The sequence below is a fragment of the Cyprinodon tularosa genome, unplaced genomic scaffold (assembly GCF_016077235.1).
Source record: "Cyprinodon tularosa strain WSP-4 unplaced genomic scaffold, ASM1607723v1 ctg338, whole genome shotgun sequence".
Classification (NCBI taxonomy): Eukaryota; Metazoa; Chordata; class Actinopteri; order Cyprinodontiformes; family Cyprinodontidae; genus Cyprinodon; species Cyprinodon tularosa.
This window is the reverse complement of record NW_024039050.1, coordinates 144,014-163,330: the sequence shown is the minus strand read 5'-3', so window position 1 is coordinate 163,330 and position 19,317 is coordinate 144,014. Positions and strand designations below refer to the sequence as shown.

The following is a 19,317-nucleotide window of genomic DNA, read 5'->3' as shown; positions in this document are numbered from 1 at the left end:
TTTGCAGACATGCCACAGTTAATTCAAGAAAATGAAAACAGCCATTATAAAACTTTATTCAGGAATCAGAGAGGATATCAAAATGTCGCAGGCGCAGATGTAAAACCTGCGATGTGCTTAGTTACAGCTGTGAAGGAGGGACAAACATTAGAGAACATTTAGTAGGACAGCAGATACTAAAGCAGAAAACAGGAACAAAATCTGATAACATGAGGGTTGAAGGTTTGACTCCCATTAACTTATTAGCCTCATTAGTTGGTGACCGATGTTTGACCTGCAAAATTTTTAATTACATCTGGGATTCTATCAAAGAGACCAGAACAAAACCAGATTTTTTTTTTTTGAAAATGAATAAAAATAGTAAAATTACATTATTTCAAATAATCCTACAATTTAAATGTAGTAACTTTGACATGAGAACAAAAATTAAAGCATGTTTAGCTGAAATAAGCGGAAACATATCTGGCATGCAGCACGGCAGACGCTCACAGAGGAGGAGGAAACTGGCGTCTTGCTTTCATGTCATTTCTTCTGATATTATGTATTTGAACAGAAATAGAGAATGTTTAATGTTTTCTCCTGTCAGCCATTTATCGGGGCAGATCGTAAAAATCAATTAAAAAAGAAACATTTTCCAGATTTTTCCTGTAAAGCAAGAAAAGGTACTTGCAAAAAAAGCTTATGTAACTTAAATAATTAAATCCCAATCTTCTTTTAATTCTTTCTCAGAGGTTAAAAGGATAAAAATTATAAGATATTATTCAGGAGAAGAGTACAAGAGATCCATATGGATGGACAGACGGGTGGATGTATATTATAATAATTATTATAATACAAAATTTGAACTTTTAGCTATAATTCTACGGGTCACTTTTTGAAGAATAAAGTTTGTCAAAAGCACAGCATTGTAAAACATGGTGGTGCCAGCGTCATGTTCTGGGGTTACTTTTATTTCCATTTAACTTAAAATTTCAGTCAGTTTTAACCCGAAACCTTCAGGACTCTGGGAGAAAACTGCAGATGAAGAAGGATTCAATATTTAATCATCACAGAAAATCAAAACAAACCTTTCAATGAAAACAATATATTGATTCATGAGGAAAAATGGTTGTTTTGGAAGTTTTGGAGTCACAATCTGACACAGAATATGTGGCGATGCTTTGAGTTGTCCGTGAAGAAGGAATGTCTTTAAAACCTGCATAATCTCTAGAACAGTTTCAGGGTAGATTTAGCAAATATCATCCAGATGTTGGACGCTAATGAGGCTCAAACCAAAGAAGAACATAATTAAGTGGTATTAGTGTTAGGGTCTGCAATGGACTGGCGATCTGTCCAGGGTGGAACCCGCCTCTCGCTCGTAGAAAGCTGGAGATAGGCACCAGCATCCCTCGCAACCCCGCTTTGGATAACCGTAACGGAAAATGGATGGATGGATGGATGGTATTAGGGTGTGAATATTTATAAAACCAGATTGTCTCAGCTTTGCCTTTTTTAGTTTTAGATTTGACACTGGATCAACATCAGATATATGTTCATTTTGATGCCAAATGTTGATCCCAGTGAGGTTTTCTAAATGTGGGACAAAGAGAGGAGAGGTCTTCTGTTGATAGGAGCAATGCCTTGACTTCACCTTCTTCGCCAACCATGGCGGCAATTTTCTTTGTCCTCTGATCTCATGACTAAATAAGGCTCGATTAGGGAATAGATCTAGCCTCATGAGACCATCCTGATCTCGCAAGCTTTCAAGGTTTCACTCGCAGATCAGTCTGGAGACTCTCCGTTAAAGAAAATTTGTAGCCGTTCACCAAACGAACGTCCAATCAGTGTTGGCTTTGAGGCGGGTTGAGGTGTGACGCAACGAGTAGCGCGACAGTTCAGTCTAAAGAACATGGCGGCTTCAGCCGATGAAACTAGCGTTAGCGTGGCTATCGAGCAAGTTTTATCGGAATTACAGAGTATTTCTTCACTGAAAGAAGAGCAAAACACCGCTCTGGAGGCTTTTCTCAGAGGAAAAGATGTTTTTGCTCTTCTCCCAACTGGTTTTGGCAAGAGTAGCCTGGCTTGTGGTTGTGTTTTCGTCGTCGCTCTGTTAGTACGTCATATGCTTCGTTGATCTGATTGGTTTATTTGGCCCGTCTATCACCAACATAGGCCAATCAGCTAACCAGTATTTTCGCCCCTTCTAAAAATTACTTCAACGGAAGGTTTCCAGATGGATATGCGGAGCAAATCCATCTGGCGGAGTCAGGTTCCTTGACTTCACCTTCTTCACCAAACATGGCCGCAATTTTCTTTGTCCTCTGATCTCATGACTAAATAAGGCTCAATTAGGGAATAGATCTGCTGGTGAAGATTCTCAGTCATCCAGGTCATTGTCAATCCAAGCAAAGAAAATTAAGAACAATCCACTGGGCTTTATTTCCAAGTTGGAAGACGTTTCGCTTCCCTTTCAGGAAGCTTTTTCAATTCAAAATGTCAGGAATAGTGTTGAGTTCGAGGTTTTATACAGTAGCCCAACAAAATCTTGTTTTTGTTTTGAAAACATGCAAAAAGAAACGGATGAATGGGTCCACCCCTTTGGAATGGGGGTTATTTAGCTTTTTTTTATTAGCCTGCAACGCCCCATACCTGTCTATGTCTCTGAAATAACCCCCACAAATAACCCCCATTCCAAAGGGTTGGACCCATTCATCCGTTTCTTTTTGCATCTTTTCAAAACAAAAACAAGATTTTGTTGGGCTACTGTATAAAACCTCGAATTCAACACTATTTCTGACATTTTGAATTGAAAAAGCTTCCTGGATGTGAAGCGAAACGTCTTCCAACTTGGAAACAAAGCCCAGTGGATTGTTTTTCATTTCTTTTTTTTTTTGGTAGGAAACAAATCACCTTTTTAACAGAAGACTGGATCAACACCTTAATTATCGCCCAAATCTGTCTACATCTCTTCATTCTCCTCAGCACCAAAATACCTTAAAATCTGCAGCTGCTAATTATTGTGGGTAAACATAAGAATATTTATTTTTTTAAGTGAATCAACAACAAATTTCTCAAAGATAAACAAAACAATTCTGCAGAAAAGAAGAAAACAATATGAAAACCTTTTTTATATAAAACATTCAGGCAAAAGAAAACAGGAAACAATTCTATTATTTGGTTTGAAAAAAAGTCAAAATCAATATTTTGACTTGAAAGCCAACAGCTGTGATCACGTAGTGCTTCAATATTGGGTATTAACATTAATGCAGAATGATTGTAATATTTAATATAGGTACTGTCAACACTGAAAATGTAAAAAATAGGTTCAGCTGAAAAAAAAAAAAAATCAAGAAATATGGAAGGAAAGAAGCCGGTCATCCTCGAATCATTTTAAAGTGGAAACAAAACAAATAATGCTAAAAACAGCTTTGATATCCTTCCATTTTTTACTTAAAGTCTTTGCAAATAAAAGGAAACTATTCTGAATATACTTTATCATCATCTGAACTGTTGAAGCTGTTGAAATATTTGGTAAACATGACAGAAGTCGGATTCTTTTCCCTCCTAATCGAATGTTTTCGCCCGACGATGACAGTCTGGATTTTAAGGTGCACTTAGTTTCACTCTGAGTCAAACAGACTCTTTAATCCAACCCACATATTTCCATGCATTTGATCTGTTGCTGTATTTTCCTCCCCTGCAGCTGTTTTTGTTTCACCAAATTTCAGCCCTTTGACCCGTACTCTTCGTCATCTTCCTGTGCGGTGATCCTCAGCTCGGTGCCGTGATGGTTCCCACGCCTCCAGTTTGTGCAGGTCGGACGGCTCGGCCAAAGCTCTCTGAAGTGGAGAGTCGGTTTATGGAAGCAGGTCTTTGGAGGTGAAGGATCACAAGGTCACGAAAAGGGCACCTCCCATCTCTGTGTGTACGCGCTCAGTTCGCAGGGGCTGATGACCAGCATGCGGGACGAGTCCAGGCCGTCCAGGGCCATCTCCGAGTCCAAGCAGAACCGAGAGACGATGTGCTCCAAGTGAGTCCCGGATTTCTGCCACCGCTGCGGAAAAAAGCAACAAAACAGAAAAGATTATATTACCATCAAAATTTTCTTTTCTTCTTAGTAATTTATACTTTGTTTTAGTTTTTATTTTCCATCCTTCATGTCTATCAGACACTTTGCTGCATTTAGAGGAGGGGAGGAATACAGAGAACCGCCTCCGCCTGAGACATTTCTGAAAAGGTCTTCAGTCATGCTCCACAGAGCGAGTCTGTGAGAAGATGCACCAATTTGCAGCGAAAAATGTGTGTGACTATGACAAAGGGGCTGCCTCTGAGTTTAGCATAAAAACAAAATATTTTACAGCTGCAGCTAAAATCAGAGAATGAAATCCAGGCACCAGTGATCCAAACAAGAAACTGCACCACTAGCTGCTCCGCCACGGAGCTGCAGGGCCCACACGGTTTATTAACGGGCCTATGTCAGACTAATCCAACTTTTTTTTTTTTTTTGTGTGTTATAATACTATTACTTTGTTAAAAGTAGACATAAAGTGGTATTAAACTATGGAGGATAAAAAGTGCCACAATTAAATAAATAAATGTGTCATTCATTAATTAAAACCACGTCACTAATATAAAGTGCCACAATTAAGTAAATAAATACAGCGATAAACAATTAATTAAATGTGTAATTCATTAAATAAATAAGGAATTAAATATATAAATGTGTCATTAATTTATTAAAATACCTCTTCATTATATTAAAACAATATATATAATTATTTCAGTGTGCATTTAATTATTTCATGGTCCTGTGTCTCAGTGCATCGAAACCATTAAAAGAATCTGTCAAACTCACCCATCAAAGTTAGGGGGCGGTTATCTAACACCTGATTGGTCACCCTGCACATTAAGGCGAAGCAAATCGATTACAGAGACTCGATTCGCGTTAACCCCGCCCCCTAACCTTGATGGTTAGCGTTGTTAACCCCACTAATTAGTCACTGTGTGTATGACATGTTGAATTAAACCGTTGTTTATCTCCAATCATTGCTCGTTTGCCCGTATTGATACTGGTTGACATACAGTCGACCGGAACCCTTCCAGGTCTGAATCCTGCATGGAAAAAGCGGTCCACTCAGATCAGGGAATAAACATGAAAGGGCAGGAAGCAAACAAAGTTTAGTGGAAGGAAAAGTTTTCCGATGTTTCAAACTATTAAAATAAAGTTGTTCATCTTTACCGTATTATTATTTACCGTATTATTTTTCCTCTCATCCAGTTTTGAAACACACTTTTGATTCCTTCTTTTTGGTTTAATTTTAGGTCACTTCATCCAATTTACTAATTTTTAAGACTTTTAATTTCAGGTTATTTTAAGCCCTACCCTGTCATGGATCTCCCCGTTTGGGACTCTGAGTTTTTAGTTATTCTGCTTTGTTGATCTTTGGTTTATTTTCCATTATATGTAGCAGTCTTTAGTTACTCTCTGCTGCCCCCTTGTGCTTGTTTCCTTTCCCCTTGGCTTCCTTCTATTTAGTTCCACTCACACCTGCACCATATTTCCCTTATTAGCCCATCCTTTGTTCTGTTCTCCTTATATACTCCACCTCTGCAGTCACTCAGGGCTGGTTCCTTGCTGTAGTTTAGTTGCTTCCCCACCTCTGGCTTCCCACATGAGTTTTTCTGATGTTTTCTGGTCTGGTTCTTGTATTTCGTATTTTTTTTATTTTTGTTTTGATTCCATTATTAAATGTACAACATTCATCTCTGGCTTCTGATCCCTCCATTTGGGTCCTCAAAAACTTCCACCCAACTGTGACACTTTAATACCTTTGAGTTATTAGCTATGAGATACTAATTTCTTATTAAAGGTTTGGAGTTTTTCTTTCCTTTAAAGCACTACAAAAATACATTAATATCAATGTTAATAACTTAGATTAATGTTTAAATGCTGCCTTTAGGCTCAGGCTAATTTAAATGCGTTTCTCTCTGGGGCTGATATAATTTCTTGGAACCTTGCCTCTTGTTCCATTCAGTTGGAACTGCAAATTTTTCCCATTATCCACAAGTAATTTGCCCATAATCAACATGCACACCCGCACGCTGGAATCAACTTGGATAATTGATGGGGATCCCTTTCTCTATATTACTTCTGAGTAAAATCAAATATCTTCTGTCGATACCTACATCCATCCCCCTATAGTATGTTACCCTTATGGAGGGTCTTTTTTTTGGAGTGGAAAACCCATTTCTACCCCAGTAGAAACTGCTACCTCTATATTCATTTAAAATCCCCAAAAATATATCTGAGGCACATTGATCAGAACGTTCTGTCATAGCTGCTCCCAGAAAAATCCATCTAGAAATTCCTGCTGACAAATTCCAACTGTTGAAGGAAAGAAAATGTCTAATTTTTATCACTCAAGCGAATGAGATCCACTGTTTCTCATTCAAGCAAACATTTTATTAAATACTTTGCAAGGAAGGACAGATACAATGTTGGGAATATTCCTCCCTGTTCCGAATCACACAGGGATGGATTCTCACAGACGGAATATAAAGTTTCTCACATAGATTTTCTCAAAAAAACTGACATATTTGTTGAAATAACCTTGAGTCTAAGGAAGGCTAGGTTATTACCAAAATATCTAAAACAGGAAAAAAGCTTCTGAGGTAAGATAAGACCTGTATTCAGCCTTGCCTAGCGGGTGCTCTGCTTGAGGAAAACTTTTAAAAGTAAGCACATAAAGATCAGCACTTGGGACTTAAAGTAAATAGATTTTTCTATATTTTGTTTATGGGGATTTTAGCAGGCCATCTGATTGTAGTTTGTTTTTATGACCACTAGAGGGAGCTGTCATCTAAATTTACTCTAGATTTCTTTGCCCAGAATCCTTGCAGCCACATGTTTGTTATTGTTTGTCTTTTTCTTTAAGATGTTGTTCAGTTTAGAGCAAAAAAAAAAAAAACACAATTTACACTAAGATATAATGAATATATGTTTAAATGAGGAAAAACAGGAAGTGTACTAATAAAAGTAGTTATTTTGTATAAATACAGCAGTAGCCATTCAAAATGTCCCCACATTCCTTGATGGGCCCTTGAATGGTCCCCTACATTTCATTTATAAACATCAATATTTGTACTAAAATATTCTTTCTGTCATGATTTGTGGACATTAAGATCTACAGAGAAGCGTTATCTCCTGGTCAGACCCTTTAATTTAGTGAAATGTTGGAGTCAGAGTAAAAAAAATATTCAAGAGGGAGTTGCTCCAGTGGCTGGGCTGCCATTCGGCTGGCGTTTGCCTGGGAAGGGCCATTTTGAATGGCTGCTACTGTAAGCTGAATTGAAATGTCAAAGAAAATTTGACGTCAGATTGAATCTTGGAGGGTTTGAAAACAATTTCACGGATAAAGAAAGGGTCCAAATGAAAATGAAGGGTAGAAAAATCTAGATCTGATCTGTGTAAAATGACCGGCTCTGCTGCAGCTACCAGGATCCTCACAGAGCGGCGACTGGCCGCACAGCTTTTTAATTGAAAGCAGAAAAAGAAGGATAATTAAAAGTAAATCAATTAGCATTCAGCTCATTACCGACGGCTGCAGCAGAGCTGACATCTAATATGAGGCCAACATGTTGCATTACTCTGTCTTTATACCAGTCAGAGCTCCTCTGGTAAAGTTCATCCTGCCTTTGTTCCTGTTAGGCGACCGTGGGGAGAAGAGATCGCATCTCATCCTTCTATGGTCATCACCGGATGACAGCAGGACAGAAACTTCCTCCTTGGAGGATTCTGCTCATATCAGGATTTCATTTTTATCTTTTAACTAAAGAGGAATTCTGTGAAGTCAAGATTTCCTTTAAAGACAAACAGAACAGATGAAGGTAACTGCAGAACCAAAGGTTTGAAATGACAGGGTGATTTTAAAGTGAGTGGAAAACATCAGCTTTTATTTAAAATGATGTGACGCAAAGCTCGAGTAACGGGTGATACGTTTTATCCATCTATCGTTACCTAAATTCCCCATCACATGATCCTGCCACCATTATGTTTTACAATGGAAATGTTATGTTCAGGGTCATGTGTTTTTCGGTTTTTCCAACACAGAGTTTTGTGTATAGGACATGAAATTCAACTTCAGTCTGATCAGATTAGAGCAGCAGCTTATTCCACTTCCTCTACATTGGATTGACTTTTTATAGGTTCTTCACTGCAAAAAAATTAAATCTAAATAAGTAATTTCTTCTTAAAATAAGTGCATTTTTTCTTGAATTAAGGATTTAAGTGAGACACTTTGCGAATGGAACAAGACAATTTACACTTAAAATAAGAAAAAACTATTGCATTGTCTTATTTCAAGTGCATTTTATCTAGATACCTTATTTAAAGAGTAAAAATACTAATTCCATTGGCAAATCATTTTATTTACCTGCTCAAATTAAGGGTAAATAACCTTAATTTGAGACATTTTTACTCATTTTGAGAGGATTTTTGCAGTGTTCAAACAACTTTTATTTCAGCTTTATTCCACAAAAACAAATTTAAGCTCTCCTATACGCTTTCAGTGTGTTTTAGTTTGACGTTTGCAGCGGTGCTGTACTTTTGACGTTCAAAGCTGAGGTTAAACATTTTGCTTCTTATAATTTAACTCTGCTTTAAACTTATGACCCGTTTTCATTCGTCTTCCAGATGCTGATTATTCATTGATTTTCTCAGATAAACATTTGTCTCCTTTCTTTCATTCATCTTTTCTCTTTTTTTTTTATTTTTCATATTTCTTCTTCTGTTTTTCTGTTCTATTTACATTGCAGTGTCCATATAAACTGTAAAACTCCCTGAATAATTATAATAAAGCAATTTATTTGCATGAAACAAGTGGAGCTATATGGCAATTGCCATACTGCTGCACTTGTGAAAGTAAAATCTGTTGGGCTCTTTTTGGCATCAAGACAATTATTCTTATTGCAACATTGCCAGACAGGACACTGTTAAAAAAAATAAATAAATAAAAAATAAACATTTGAGGCTTTAATAGAAAAGTTGCTTTCATACTGAGAAAAAATTACACCCAGACTCGGACACACACGGAGTCCTTTACTATTAGAGTGGAGGGGACTAAATATGAATATTAGTTCATCACATGAATTTTAGAAATCTAAAAATATAGTGGAGGATTTTTACGATTTCTTTTTAAAGACCCGCCCTCTCCACTTAAAAAAAGTGACCATTTAATGACTGGAACGAATTCTATTATTATAGATCTATTCTGTTTGGAGTTTTCTATATGATTGTGGCTGGGGTTGGGGTTGGGCTTTCTGCAGCATTGCTCTGCTGGTGTTAGCGGCTGCAGCTGGAGGTTGTTGCACCATGCGCCTTCCATCTAGACGCTTTCTCCCTGGTAAGGCTGTGCTTCCTGTGAAAGCTACCTGTTTAGATTTAGATTTACCTGAATCTACAGGTGTTTCAAATGGGTTTTCTGGTTTAGCGTTTTCTTGGAGCTGCAGCGCTTTGGACGCTCTGCTGTCTTGTTTTGACATTTTGGGACGCTGTGATGGCTGCATGTACAACCACACAAATGGTCTGGTAATGCTTTCATTAAATCTTCTATTTTATTGTACTGTATTTCATTTTTTTCTACTTTGATTTGGCATTGGGTAACTCTTTGGGTGCACACATTTATTTGACTCATTTTGTCATTTCTTGCTTGTTTGGTTTTCTTTACATTAATATATTTTCATTTGAGTTGCCAGTTCCTGGGAGGCTGTCATGAGTGAAGCCAGTAAAGGAAAGGAGGCCCCAGCTGCAAAGGATCTCCTCATTGACATGGAGGCCTAGTTGGACTCTTCCACTTACTTTTAGAAGGGATGTAGAAAGGGTTAAGGTTTCTGTATTTGGTTTTGTTTTCTATAATAAGATTTGGAAAATTTTATATTTAAGTCCTCTTCTTCATGAATCTGATTTAGTATGATGTTGATTAGTTTTGTCTTTTGTTGTAGTTTTCTTTAGGAAAATATATTTTATGTTTCCCTCTTGTTTCAAAATGGTCTGATCAACCAGTATATATATATATATATATTTCCCTTGTGTGTCAGTTAGGTAGGCCTTTTCCTGTGTCAGGTTTGGATTATGCTGATTTTTGTCATTTGTTTTCCTTGATGGGCCCAGTGTTGTTTGAACTTGTGAACTTTATTTTTGCCAAATAAATTTGTTACAATTTTTTCATCAAGACTTCCCTGTGCTCAACAAAACCGCGTCACAATAGGAGGCATTTTTAAGGCTAACGTATGCTTCTGACGCATAGCCTCTGTAACCGTCAAACCTTTCTCTGTGCATGCCCACGCCTCCCACGCAGCGGTTCTGCAACAGTCGTCGGCACCTAAAAAAAATCCTGACTACGCCTCGGACGGTCGCAAACCCATGCAGACAAAAAGCAGCTGTGATTGGTCCTTGGTATGCTTTCCTGCTGTCTGTGTGGTTGTCCTTCTCGATTCGGTGCTGGGGCGCGCCATTTTTAAAAACCGAGGAACAACTACAATGGACAACTACGACGAAAGGTTAATTGAGGAGGTTCCGAAGTACAACCACTTGTGCGATACCGCAGACAAATTATACAAAGATGCCAAGGTCTCTGCCAAAACAAAGTTCTCGCAAGTTCTTGAATAGGCTCCCCCTAGCGCTTTGGTGGGAAACATATCTAGAAATTCCAGCCCGACGGTGCAGAAGCGTAGCAGCAAAACTGATTTGCGACCAGACCCAGGCGACATTTGATGTGTGCGATTGCAGAAATATAATCTGCCCTTTAGTGGTAACGATGAGATGTCAACGTTTGCAGCTTTGAAAGGGTTTGGTTCCTCTGCTGCTTTAAGGGAGAAACATTTTCAGACGTTATCTTATTCCTTTAGCCTCTTTTTTTAGCATTTATTTCCACAGCTGTTGTTTGTAAAATGAAGTTTTATTAATGTAAAATGTTAATTGTATCCTGTTTCTTTTAGCTAAACCCTGCAATGATCTCAGAGACAATCTTTGCCCCAGTGAGGAGAAGGAGACTAAACTAGACGGGATTCAAAGTGTTTATAGGCAGACATGTAATTTACCTCTGATGAAAGTGACACTAAGTGCTGCCTGATTTATATAAGTGACATTTTATGCAGAGTACTTTGGAAGTTCAGTTAGTTCAATTTAATATGATTATTCTAGGTTTAGTTTAGTTCTTTCTTTGTGTGTATTTTTGCTGTTGTTGCTTCTCTCTCTTTATTTTAGCTTCACTTTGCATTTTCTCCTTCCCTCGCTGTGCCTCAGTCTCCACCTGTCAGCTCTGGGCTGTTTCTCTGGCGGATCTTCATTCTAATTAGCTATCATCGCTCTACTTCCTGCCTTCTCACACACGGCCGTGCGGGAGCCTCCGCGTTCGTGTGAGTATGTGTCAGCATTAAGGTTTACACGTTTCATTTACATGACAGAGATGTGCTTCGGTGACTCGGCTACAATATACACAGATAAACAGAGAAAACAAACACAGATGTGGATGTTTGCGTGTAATCCTTTAAGTGTTGAGCCTAATGCTGAGCTTAGTCTCCCTCAGGTGTGTCACACCTGCCTGTCTAAGCTGTGCAGGAACTTCTGTTTGCATGTATTATGATCCTATCAGGTAGAATCCAAACATCAGCGCTTTTGTTTGTTTAACTTTCCTCCCTCTGCAGGTTTCTGTAGAAAAGCCTGATTTTGCTAACTGAGTGGAATGAACTGGGAATATTCAAGCAGCAGCAGCAGACAGTGACGCTCTGCCTGCTGAATGAAGGATTTATACAATCACCTCCTCTCAACTCTGTGGTTTGTTTGAAACAAGGTCAAGCAAAGAGAAAAGATGTTTGGAGGAGTAAGGTTTTTTTTGATTGACTGCATGTTTTATGTATTTTTCTTGTGGATGTTTTGGTTTGGATTTATTTTCTTAAAAGATTTTTTTTTTCAATCTTGAGGTTATTTTTCTTTTCTTGCTCAAACACAAGTTTTCCTCTTTTCTTTCCGTCCAACTTGTTTCCTGTTTTAGAGTTTTGGTATTTAATCCTCCCTTTTATTCTTCGTTCCTTCCCTTTATCCTTCCTTTCTTCCATCTATCCTTCATTCCTTTTATCAATCCTTCCTTCCTTTTATCTATCCTTCCTTTTATCTATACTTCCTTCTTTCCTTTTATCTATCCTTCCTTTTATCTATCCTTCCTTTTATTTATCCGTCCTTCCTTCCTTTTATCTATCCTTCCTTTTATTTATCCATCCTTCCTTCCTTTTATTTATCCTTCCTTCCTTCCTTTTATCTATCCTTCTTTCCTTCCTTTTATCTATCCTTCCTTCCTTCCTTTTATCTATCCTTCCTTCCTTTGATCTATCCTTCCTTTTTGTATCCTTCCTTCCTTCCTTCCTTTTATCTATCCTTTGTTCCTTCCTTTTATCTATCCTTCCTATTATTTATCCTTCCTTCCTTCCTTTTATTTATCCATCCTTCCTTTTATTTATCCATCCTTCCTTCCTTTTATCTATCCTTCCTTTTATTTATCCATCCTTCCTTCCTTTTATTTATCCTTCCTTCCTTCCTTTTATCTATCCGTCCTTTTATCTATCCTTCGTTCCTTCCTTTTATCTATCCTTCGTTCGTTCCTTCCTTCCTTCCTTCCTTCCTTCCTTCCTTCCTTCCTTCCTTCCTTCCTTCCTTCCTTCCTTCCTTCCTTCCTTCCTTCCTTCCTTCCTTCCTTCCTTCCTGTGAATATGATGCATCCTTCCTTGTGTCTCTCTGCTTCTGGTATATTTTCCTGGTTTGTTCTTTAGGTTTCTTCTTGTCTTGTTAACCCATAAAAAAAACTTGCAGAATTAGTCAACACATCTTGAAGAAGCGTTCGACATTCTCCAATTTCACACCTTCAGGTCCGCTTTCAGTCGACCTGATGGGAAAAACACAAACTTTTTTCCTGGATTGTCTGCCTCGGCGGCTACATCTCCTGTACCCCAACTTTCTGTCAGGCTGCTGCTACAAGGGAGCTCACTGAGGTGTCAAAATACTTCCTAGACACTGCAGCATCATAAGGCTGGAACCAAGAAGGAAAATATTACAAAACCTCATCCGAGTATGGAGTTTAAATTCAATTTTTTACTTGTTGTTTCACATTGTGCTTTAAGCTCCTATTAGTTAGCTTCATTGTTGTGTACAGTGGTGCAAAAACTACTTTAACTTTAAAATTTTGTCTTGTTATAACCAAGCCTTAACATTTCTATTCTACAGATTTCTCATCTCCGACTGAATTGAAACTATCTGAATTTTTTTTTGCCGCAGATTCTTTGGTAAAGTTATGTCTGGACTTTGACTAGGCCATTCAAGCACACATTGCTGAGCTGTCAGGGTCCCTATGAATCCAGAATGAAGATAAAAGGAAACGTTCCAGCCTTATTGCAGAAGTTTGCCCCCCTGTTGTAATAAGTTGCAATGACAGAAGAAAAGAACTGCAGCAGACTTCAGTTAAGAGGCGTAATGTAATCCGACGTAAGAAAGCCATGAATATTTTAAGTTGTTTTTAATGAAGCATCATCAAATCTTTTTATCAAAAGGATGGTCATTCCCAGGGCATCTCCATCACACTCCACTTCAGCCTTTTAGTTCTACTAGACAAGTTTTATTTTCTCAGTATAACATGAAGACTGTAATGAGCTTTAAAGTGCACTTGTGGCTGGTCTTTTTATCCATCTTAAAAAAGAAAAAAAACATGGCCTTTGTTGCCTCAGTGTGTCTCAATAAACCTCCAGATGAATGAGAACAAGCAGAGAACTCAGCCCCAGTCCCTCTGCTAAGAACTCACTAATAGAGCCTATGGAGGCCAATAGAGGAAAGCTGGGTTTTAGTTTTTGCACAATTGTAAGGGCATCTATGGGAATGACAACTTTAGATACCACACAAGGCAGCTTTAAATAGACATTATGTACTTTTTTAATAAAAAAATATCTTTAAAATAGCCTTTTTGTTAGACCCTCTATGACTAAAACGCTGTTTGATGAGCAGACCGACGCCTCAGTAGTTCAGCACCAATGCTTCTGTAAGCCTGAAGGCTATTTTCCTGAATTTACTTCGAGTCAGAAGTTTCTGCGCTGTTCCCAGCATGTCCAAATTAAACGGGTCCAACCCAGCAAACAATCAAAGTTACATTCATTTTGTAGATACTGAGAAGCTACCGGCATCCACTTCAACTCAGACACCAATGGAAACTCCACATGATCTAATAAAAGTATAAAAAAACTCCTTGTCAAGTTCAAATGCGAGCTACGTGAAAGAGCTAGCCTCATGAGACCATCTTTATCTCGCAAGCTTTCAAGATTTCACTCGCTAATCAGTCTGCAGACTCTCCATTGAAGAAAATTTGGAGCCGTTCACCAAACGAACGTCCAATCAGCGTTGGCTTTGAGGCGGGTTGAGGTGTGACGCAACGAGAAGCGCGACAGTTCAGTCTAAAGAACATGGCGGCTTCAGCCGATGAAACTAGCGTTAGCATGGCTATCGAGCAAGTTTTATCGGAATTACAGAGTATTTCTTCACTGAAAGAAGAGCAAAACACTGCTCTGGAGGCTTTTCTCAGAGGAAAAGATGTTTTTGCTCTTCTCCCGACTGGTTTTGGCAAGAGTTTGATCTATCAATTGGCTCCTCTTCGTCGTCGCTCTGTTAGTACGTCATATGCTTCGTTGATCTGATTGGTTTATTTGGCCCGTCTATCACTATCATAGGCCAATCAGCTAACCAGTATTTTCGCCCCTTTCCAAAATTACTTTAACGGAAGGTTTCCAGATGGATATGCGGAGTCAGGTTAGGAGGAAGCAGAAGAGTGCTGCAGTTCTGTGTTTAGGCCACAGGTGGCAGTATCATTAGAAATCTCGGTAATACCTCTTTCATATGACTGAACAAGAGAAGACGTCACTAACGTAACTATGTACAATGAACTTGATTTTGGGTCTGTCTGTCTGAGAGCTGAGCCTCAACTCATTCTGATATGTTTACCTGCATTAAAGTGTATTTTGTTCCGGGGTTTGTTTAGGTGATATTCAACAATTTTTGTTTATCTCAGGTAGGAATGGGAATCAAAAACCAGTTCCTGTTCACAACATGGTTCCGTGTGTTCCAATTCCATTGGCACCGTTTGGCAGCTCGCTTAACGATTCTCTTAACGTTTCCAGGCAGCACCTGAGCCTAGCTCTGGGCAGCAACACTTATGTAACGTTTTTTTTTTTTTTTTTTTTACCAGATTTTAACCTTTAATTGACTCCATCCAGCTTCCCAGCATCTGACTAGCTCCCCCTTTCCTGAAGAAAGAGAAGCAGGTGGAAAGCATTCCCACAGCATGATACAGCCACTGCCAAGCTGGGTTGGAGCCTTCGGGCTGATAAACAGAGTTAGTTTTCTTCCAGGGACTCGTTACACCATGCCCAGGGCACATTCTGGGGACCTACAGGGCTTGTGGTGAACGGAATAAGGCTTTGTTCCAGCCCCCTTTCCAACAACAGATTCTCAGGATATTTAGGTTCATTCTCTTTAATCTTCGTTTTTTAAACACTTAACCTTAATTTCCCTTTTTTCTTTGTAATTTTATGCCTGGATGATTCATAAAGGAAAGAACAAGTACCTAAACCACTCTGGGTCATGTTAGATGTGAAAATGTAGAATAATTGACACATTTTCAGTGTCTGATAGAATCCTTATTTTCTCTGGATTTGTTTTACATCACAGGAATCTAGAGGCGATGAACATAAACAGATACTGCAGCAGATTTTTTCCCCACACTGAACAGTTGGTGAAGTCTAATGAGGAAATCTTCTGCTATCCCTCGCCTCCACTCTTCCTCTATTCTCCCTCCCTCTGTTTTTCTTGTGTTTCTTCACCATCCTCCCATTCCTCCCTCCTCCTCCTCCTCCGTGCTTCTTCTTCCTCAGGTGATTTATTGGTTGTCAGGTTGTTCTCTCCTGCAGAGGCTTCTGGGACGCCGTCAAGGTGCCAAGCGGTCAGGTAATGACATGTGTGAGAGTGTGTGTCTGTTAGCGGTATTCAAAGCTGCACGCTCCAAAACGTGTCAGGCATCTGCACACGTGTAAATGAGCGACTGTGAATATCAATCTTCCTAGAATAAATTCATCTTTAGATTAATCACCGCTTTGATTTATTTATCTGCCATTTAATAACCGGTACTGACTCGCCTGCAGACACGCACCACCTGTCGGTGTGTATGTATGTGTGTTCAGACCTGCTTCCCATCCGCCATGTTGCAGGGCAGCAGCAGGACCTGCGATGCAGGGAAGGTGGTCGACAGCGACAGGCAGTGCTGCTTCTGACGGATCTGCTGCCCATGAGTGTACACCCACTCCTGGAGAGAAGGAGACACATTTCACTTATTAATCAACCTGTGCTGCAAATGTGTCTTTATTTCAATCTGAAAAACTCACACGGAAAGAAAAGACAAGTAGAAGAATTTTATTAATACAATTAATCTTTGGCGCTCAGACCTCGGCAGGAAACATTGGCGCTGAATTTTGATTGATATGCATAAACAGGAGTAAAGAACAGGGATGTTTCCCACCAGGCCTGAAACTGGTGGTGAAGTGGAGATAGATGAAGTTGGTCAGTCTGTAGACTGCTGGCAGGTGAAACGGTGTGTTTGAGCTGTATGGAGAGATCCAGTTTACTGCATAAGCTGATACTAGTGCCTAAGTTGTGGAGATGAAAGTCCATGATGAGCAAGCATGAAGCAACAGTGGAAAGAAAAAAACTCCCCTTTGGGAAGAAACCTCTGGCAGAATCAGGCTCAACATGGCGGTCTTCTGCCGGACCGGTTAAGGTGAGACATGGAACGCAGTTAGAGTCCGGGAGGAATGACACTCTGGCCGTTTCTAAATAAAAAAAAAACGTGAGTATGGAGTCGTGTCCTGACCAAGTATGTTCTTGAGAAGAAAACAGGAAAGTATGGACTTGCGGAGAACGGGAGCTCTCCTGCCTACTGTCGTATTTTGTCGCTTTTAAGAATTTGGATAATTAAACTGCAGTTTTGGAAAAGGCATATTTCCTTTTTTATGCATTTGGAGGAAACACCGATAATTAAAAGGTTCAAAACACTTAATTCCTGAGATAAATCAGCTCAACAGGGAATATAGTTGTGTGAGTTCATTTTCACAACAATCATTTTGTAAGAACAAACCTTTTTATTTTGATTTAATTAAATATGAACCGTCTAAACCAGATGTGTCCAAGTCGACAGATGGTTGATGCAGATGCAGACTTCTTTTATCATAGATAAACTTTTTTTTTTTTCTATAAAGGGGCTTTTTGTGTTTTGTGTCATGTGACTTAATTTATCAAACTTTAAAAAAAACTTTAGTTTTCTTTTTAAAGATTTTGTTTGCTTTTCTTTTCTTTTTTAAGTCCCTCAATAATTGGCATACTGGAAAACTTTAATTTTGTGTTTTGGATCTAGGATGATTTATATCCATCTTCTTCCAGCAACTGAACAACCATACTTTTTAAAATTAAAACGCTACATTAAGCTAATTGATGTAGCCTTCATGTAAATAAATTCATATAATTAGTTGTGATTTTTTATTTCTCTCATATTTTTGGGGCCCAGAATTACATTTGAGCTGACAAGTTTGCCAATCCTACCCAAAGTTTTGGACAGAGTTAAATTTTAAATTTTTACATTGTGAAAATTCGCTGCTCCAGTAAAATAATTATTTAGTTTCCAAATCTTTCTTAGTGGTTCCAATTAATGTTTTTATCCTTAATTTAAATCTAGGAATATAATTTTATGCTGATGATACTGTGATTTTCAGTAATCTCCTGTGTTACTTTCCAAATAGACTCTTCATTAAATTTCAAACTGCTTATAATTATTAACTGTCAGGGCTCCAGTCTGTGTGTTTAATTTTGTGTTGTTCTCCCTTCCACCAGCAGGAGGCGCCTGGTTCTGGTTCGCCTCCTCACACACCTGCTGACGGTTGCCTCGTTAACAGAGTGCTCTTAAGCTGCTGATTGCCACTACCTCGACGCCAGAGTGTTTGCCAGTTTTTGGTACTCCAGCCAAGCTGAGTTCTTGTCTACCTGAGTTTTTAACTTTGTTTTTGTCTTTGCCTCTCGGCAGGAAGTCATCCTGCAAACTGGACCTTTTCGGACCTCCACTCCCAGGAGGGATCAACTGAGCCTCAAACCGAGCTGGGGATTCAAACAGGAGGTTTGGATCCAGTCTCCTTGAGAAGACGTTGAGTTTACTCTCTGAGCAAGGGAATCATCTTCACCACGACCCGTTCAAGTACAGCAGGAAATCTAAGTGGCAGTCAGTATCTCTGTTCACCTACACCGTCCGAGTTCTGGGTAAACCCTGTTCCGCCCTCCGCCGAATCAGACTAACTCTGGAAAACAACACACAGGTTGGAGTGAAAGAATCTTCAACTTCTCTGGAAACGTGAGTCAACAACCAGATCCTCTTCTTCAAATCAACGAATGAAATTTCCTACTGAGCCTGAACTAATCATTTGTCTTCCCTTCACCTTCCAGTTCCGGCTGAGCAGAGTTCAGAGCAACACTGCACCGAGCTTAATCTCTTCAATAAAACATGTTAAACATTTTCCACTGGTCTCTCTGAATTGGTTTCTCTGCATTTGTGTCTCATCTTTAGATTAAATCATGACATTAAACTACATTTTGTGAATTTTAAACGACATTCTTTATCTACGTCAAACAGGACAAGGCAAACCAGTAACCCATAGAAAAGGGGGATTGTTTGTGCGTACAAAAGGTAAAGTCAAAAAAGATGGAGCAGATAAGAACATCCTGGTGTCTCTTTGTGACGACCACCTGTGTCTGTCTCTCCCCAGCAGGAAAGTACAGGATGGTTGAATTATCCTCTTTGTGTCCCTATGTGCCGACCCACCTGCTGAGAGATCATTCCACAGAGTGGAAGGCTCTCTGCAGCTTTGCCTTTATGGCAAAATGTTCCACATGTGATGACATCAGAAGGGATTGGTGGAAATCGTTTCAGAAAAATAAAATGTTTAATATAAAAACATGCAGGAAACGAAATCTAAACAATATTTATTTGTTTTACCTCATTACAAGATAACCTATGTTTCATTTTTTTGTTTTCGACAAAACATGTTTTTTTTTTACATGTTCCCCCGCAAAAGAACCCACGTTGTTTTACATTTAAAAACACTGTTATACAAGCGGAAAATGCTTCTTACATGTTTTTACATGATTTATATTTTAAACATGCCACATGTTTAAAATGCTACTATATGCTGTTTTTTCCAGATTTTTTACAGGCT

At 38.9% G+C, this 19,317-nt stretch overlaps 1 protein-coding gene across 1 annotated transcript in view; it reads right to left on the bottom strand.

The window, feature by feature from the left end:
• Nucleotides 1–3,342: 3,342 nt before the first annotated feature.
• The window catches only part of galnt14 (UDP-N-acetyl-alpha-D-galactosamine:polypeptide N-acetylgalactosaminyltransferase 14 (GalNAc-T14)), a 119,754-nt gene continuing 103,779 nt past the window's right edge, over nucleotides 3,343–19,317 (bottom strand). Inside the window, exons 12-13 of the mRNA XM_038294287.1 lie at nucleotides 16,248–16,367; nucleotides 3,343–4,033 (exon numbers count right to left, since the gene is read on the bottom strand). Of these exons, the coding sequence (XP_038150215.1) occupies nucleotides 3,875–4,033; nucleotides 16,248–16,367 (279 nt within the window). The 3' untranslated portion in view covers nucleotides 3,343–3,874. The remainder of the gene's footprint in view (nucleotides 4,034–16,247; nucleotides 16,368–19,317) is intronic.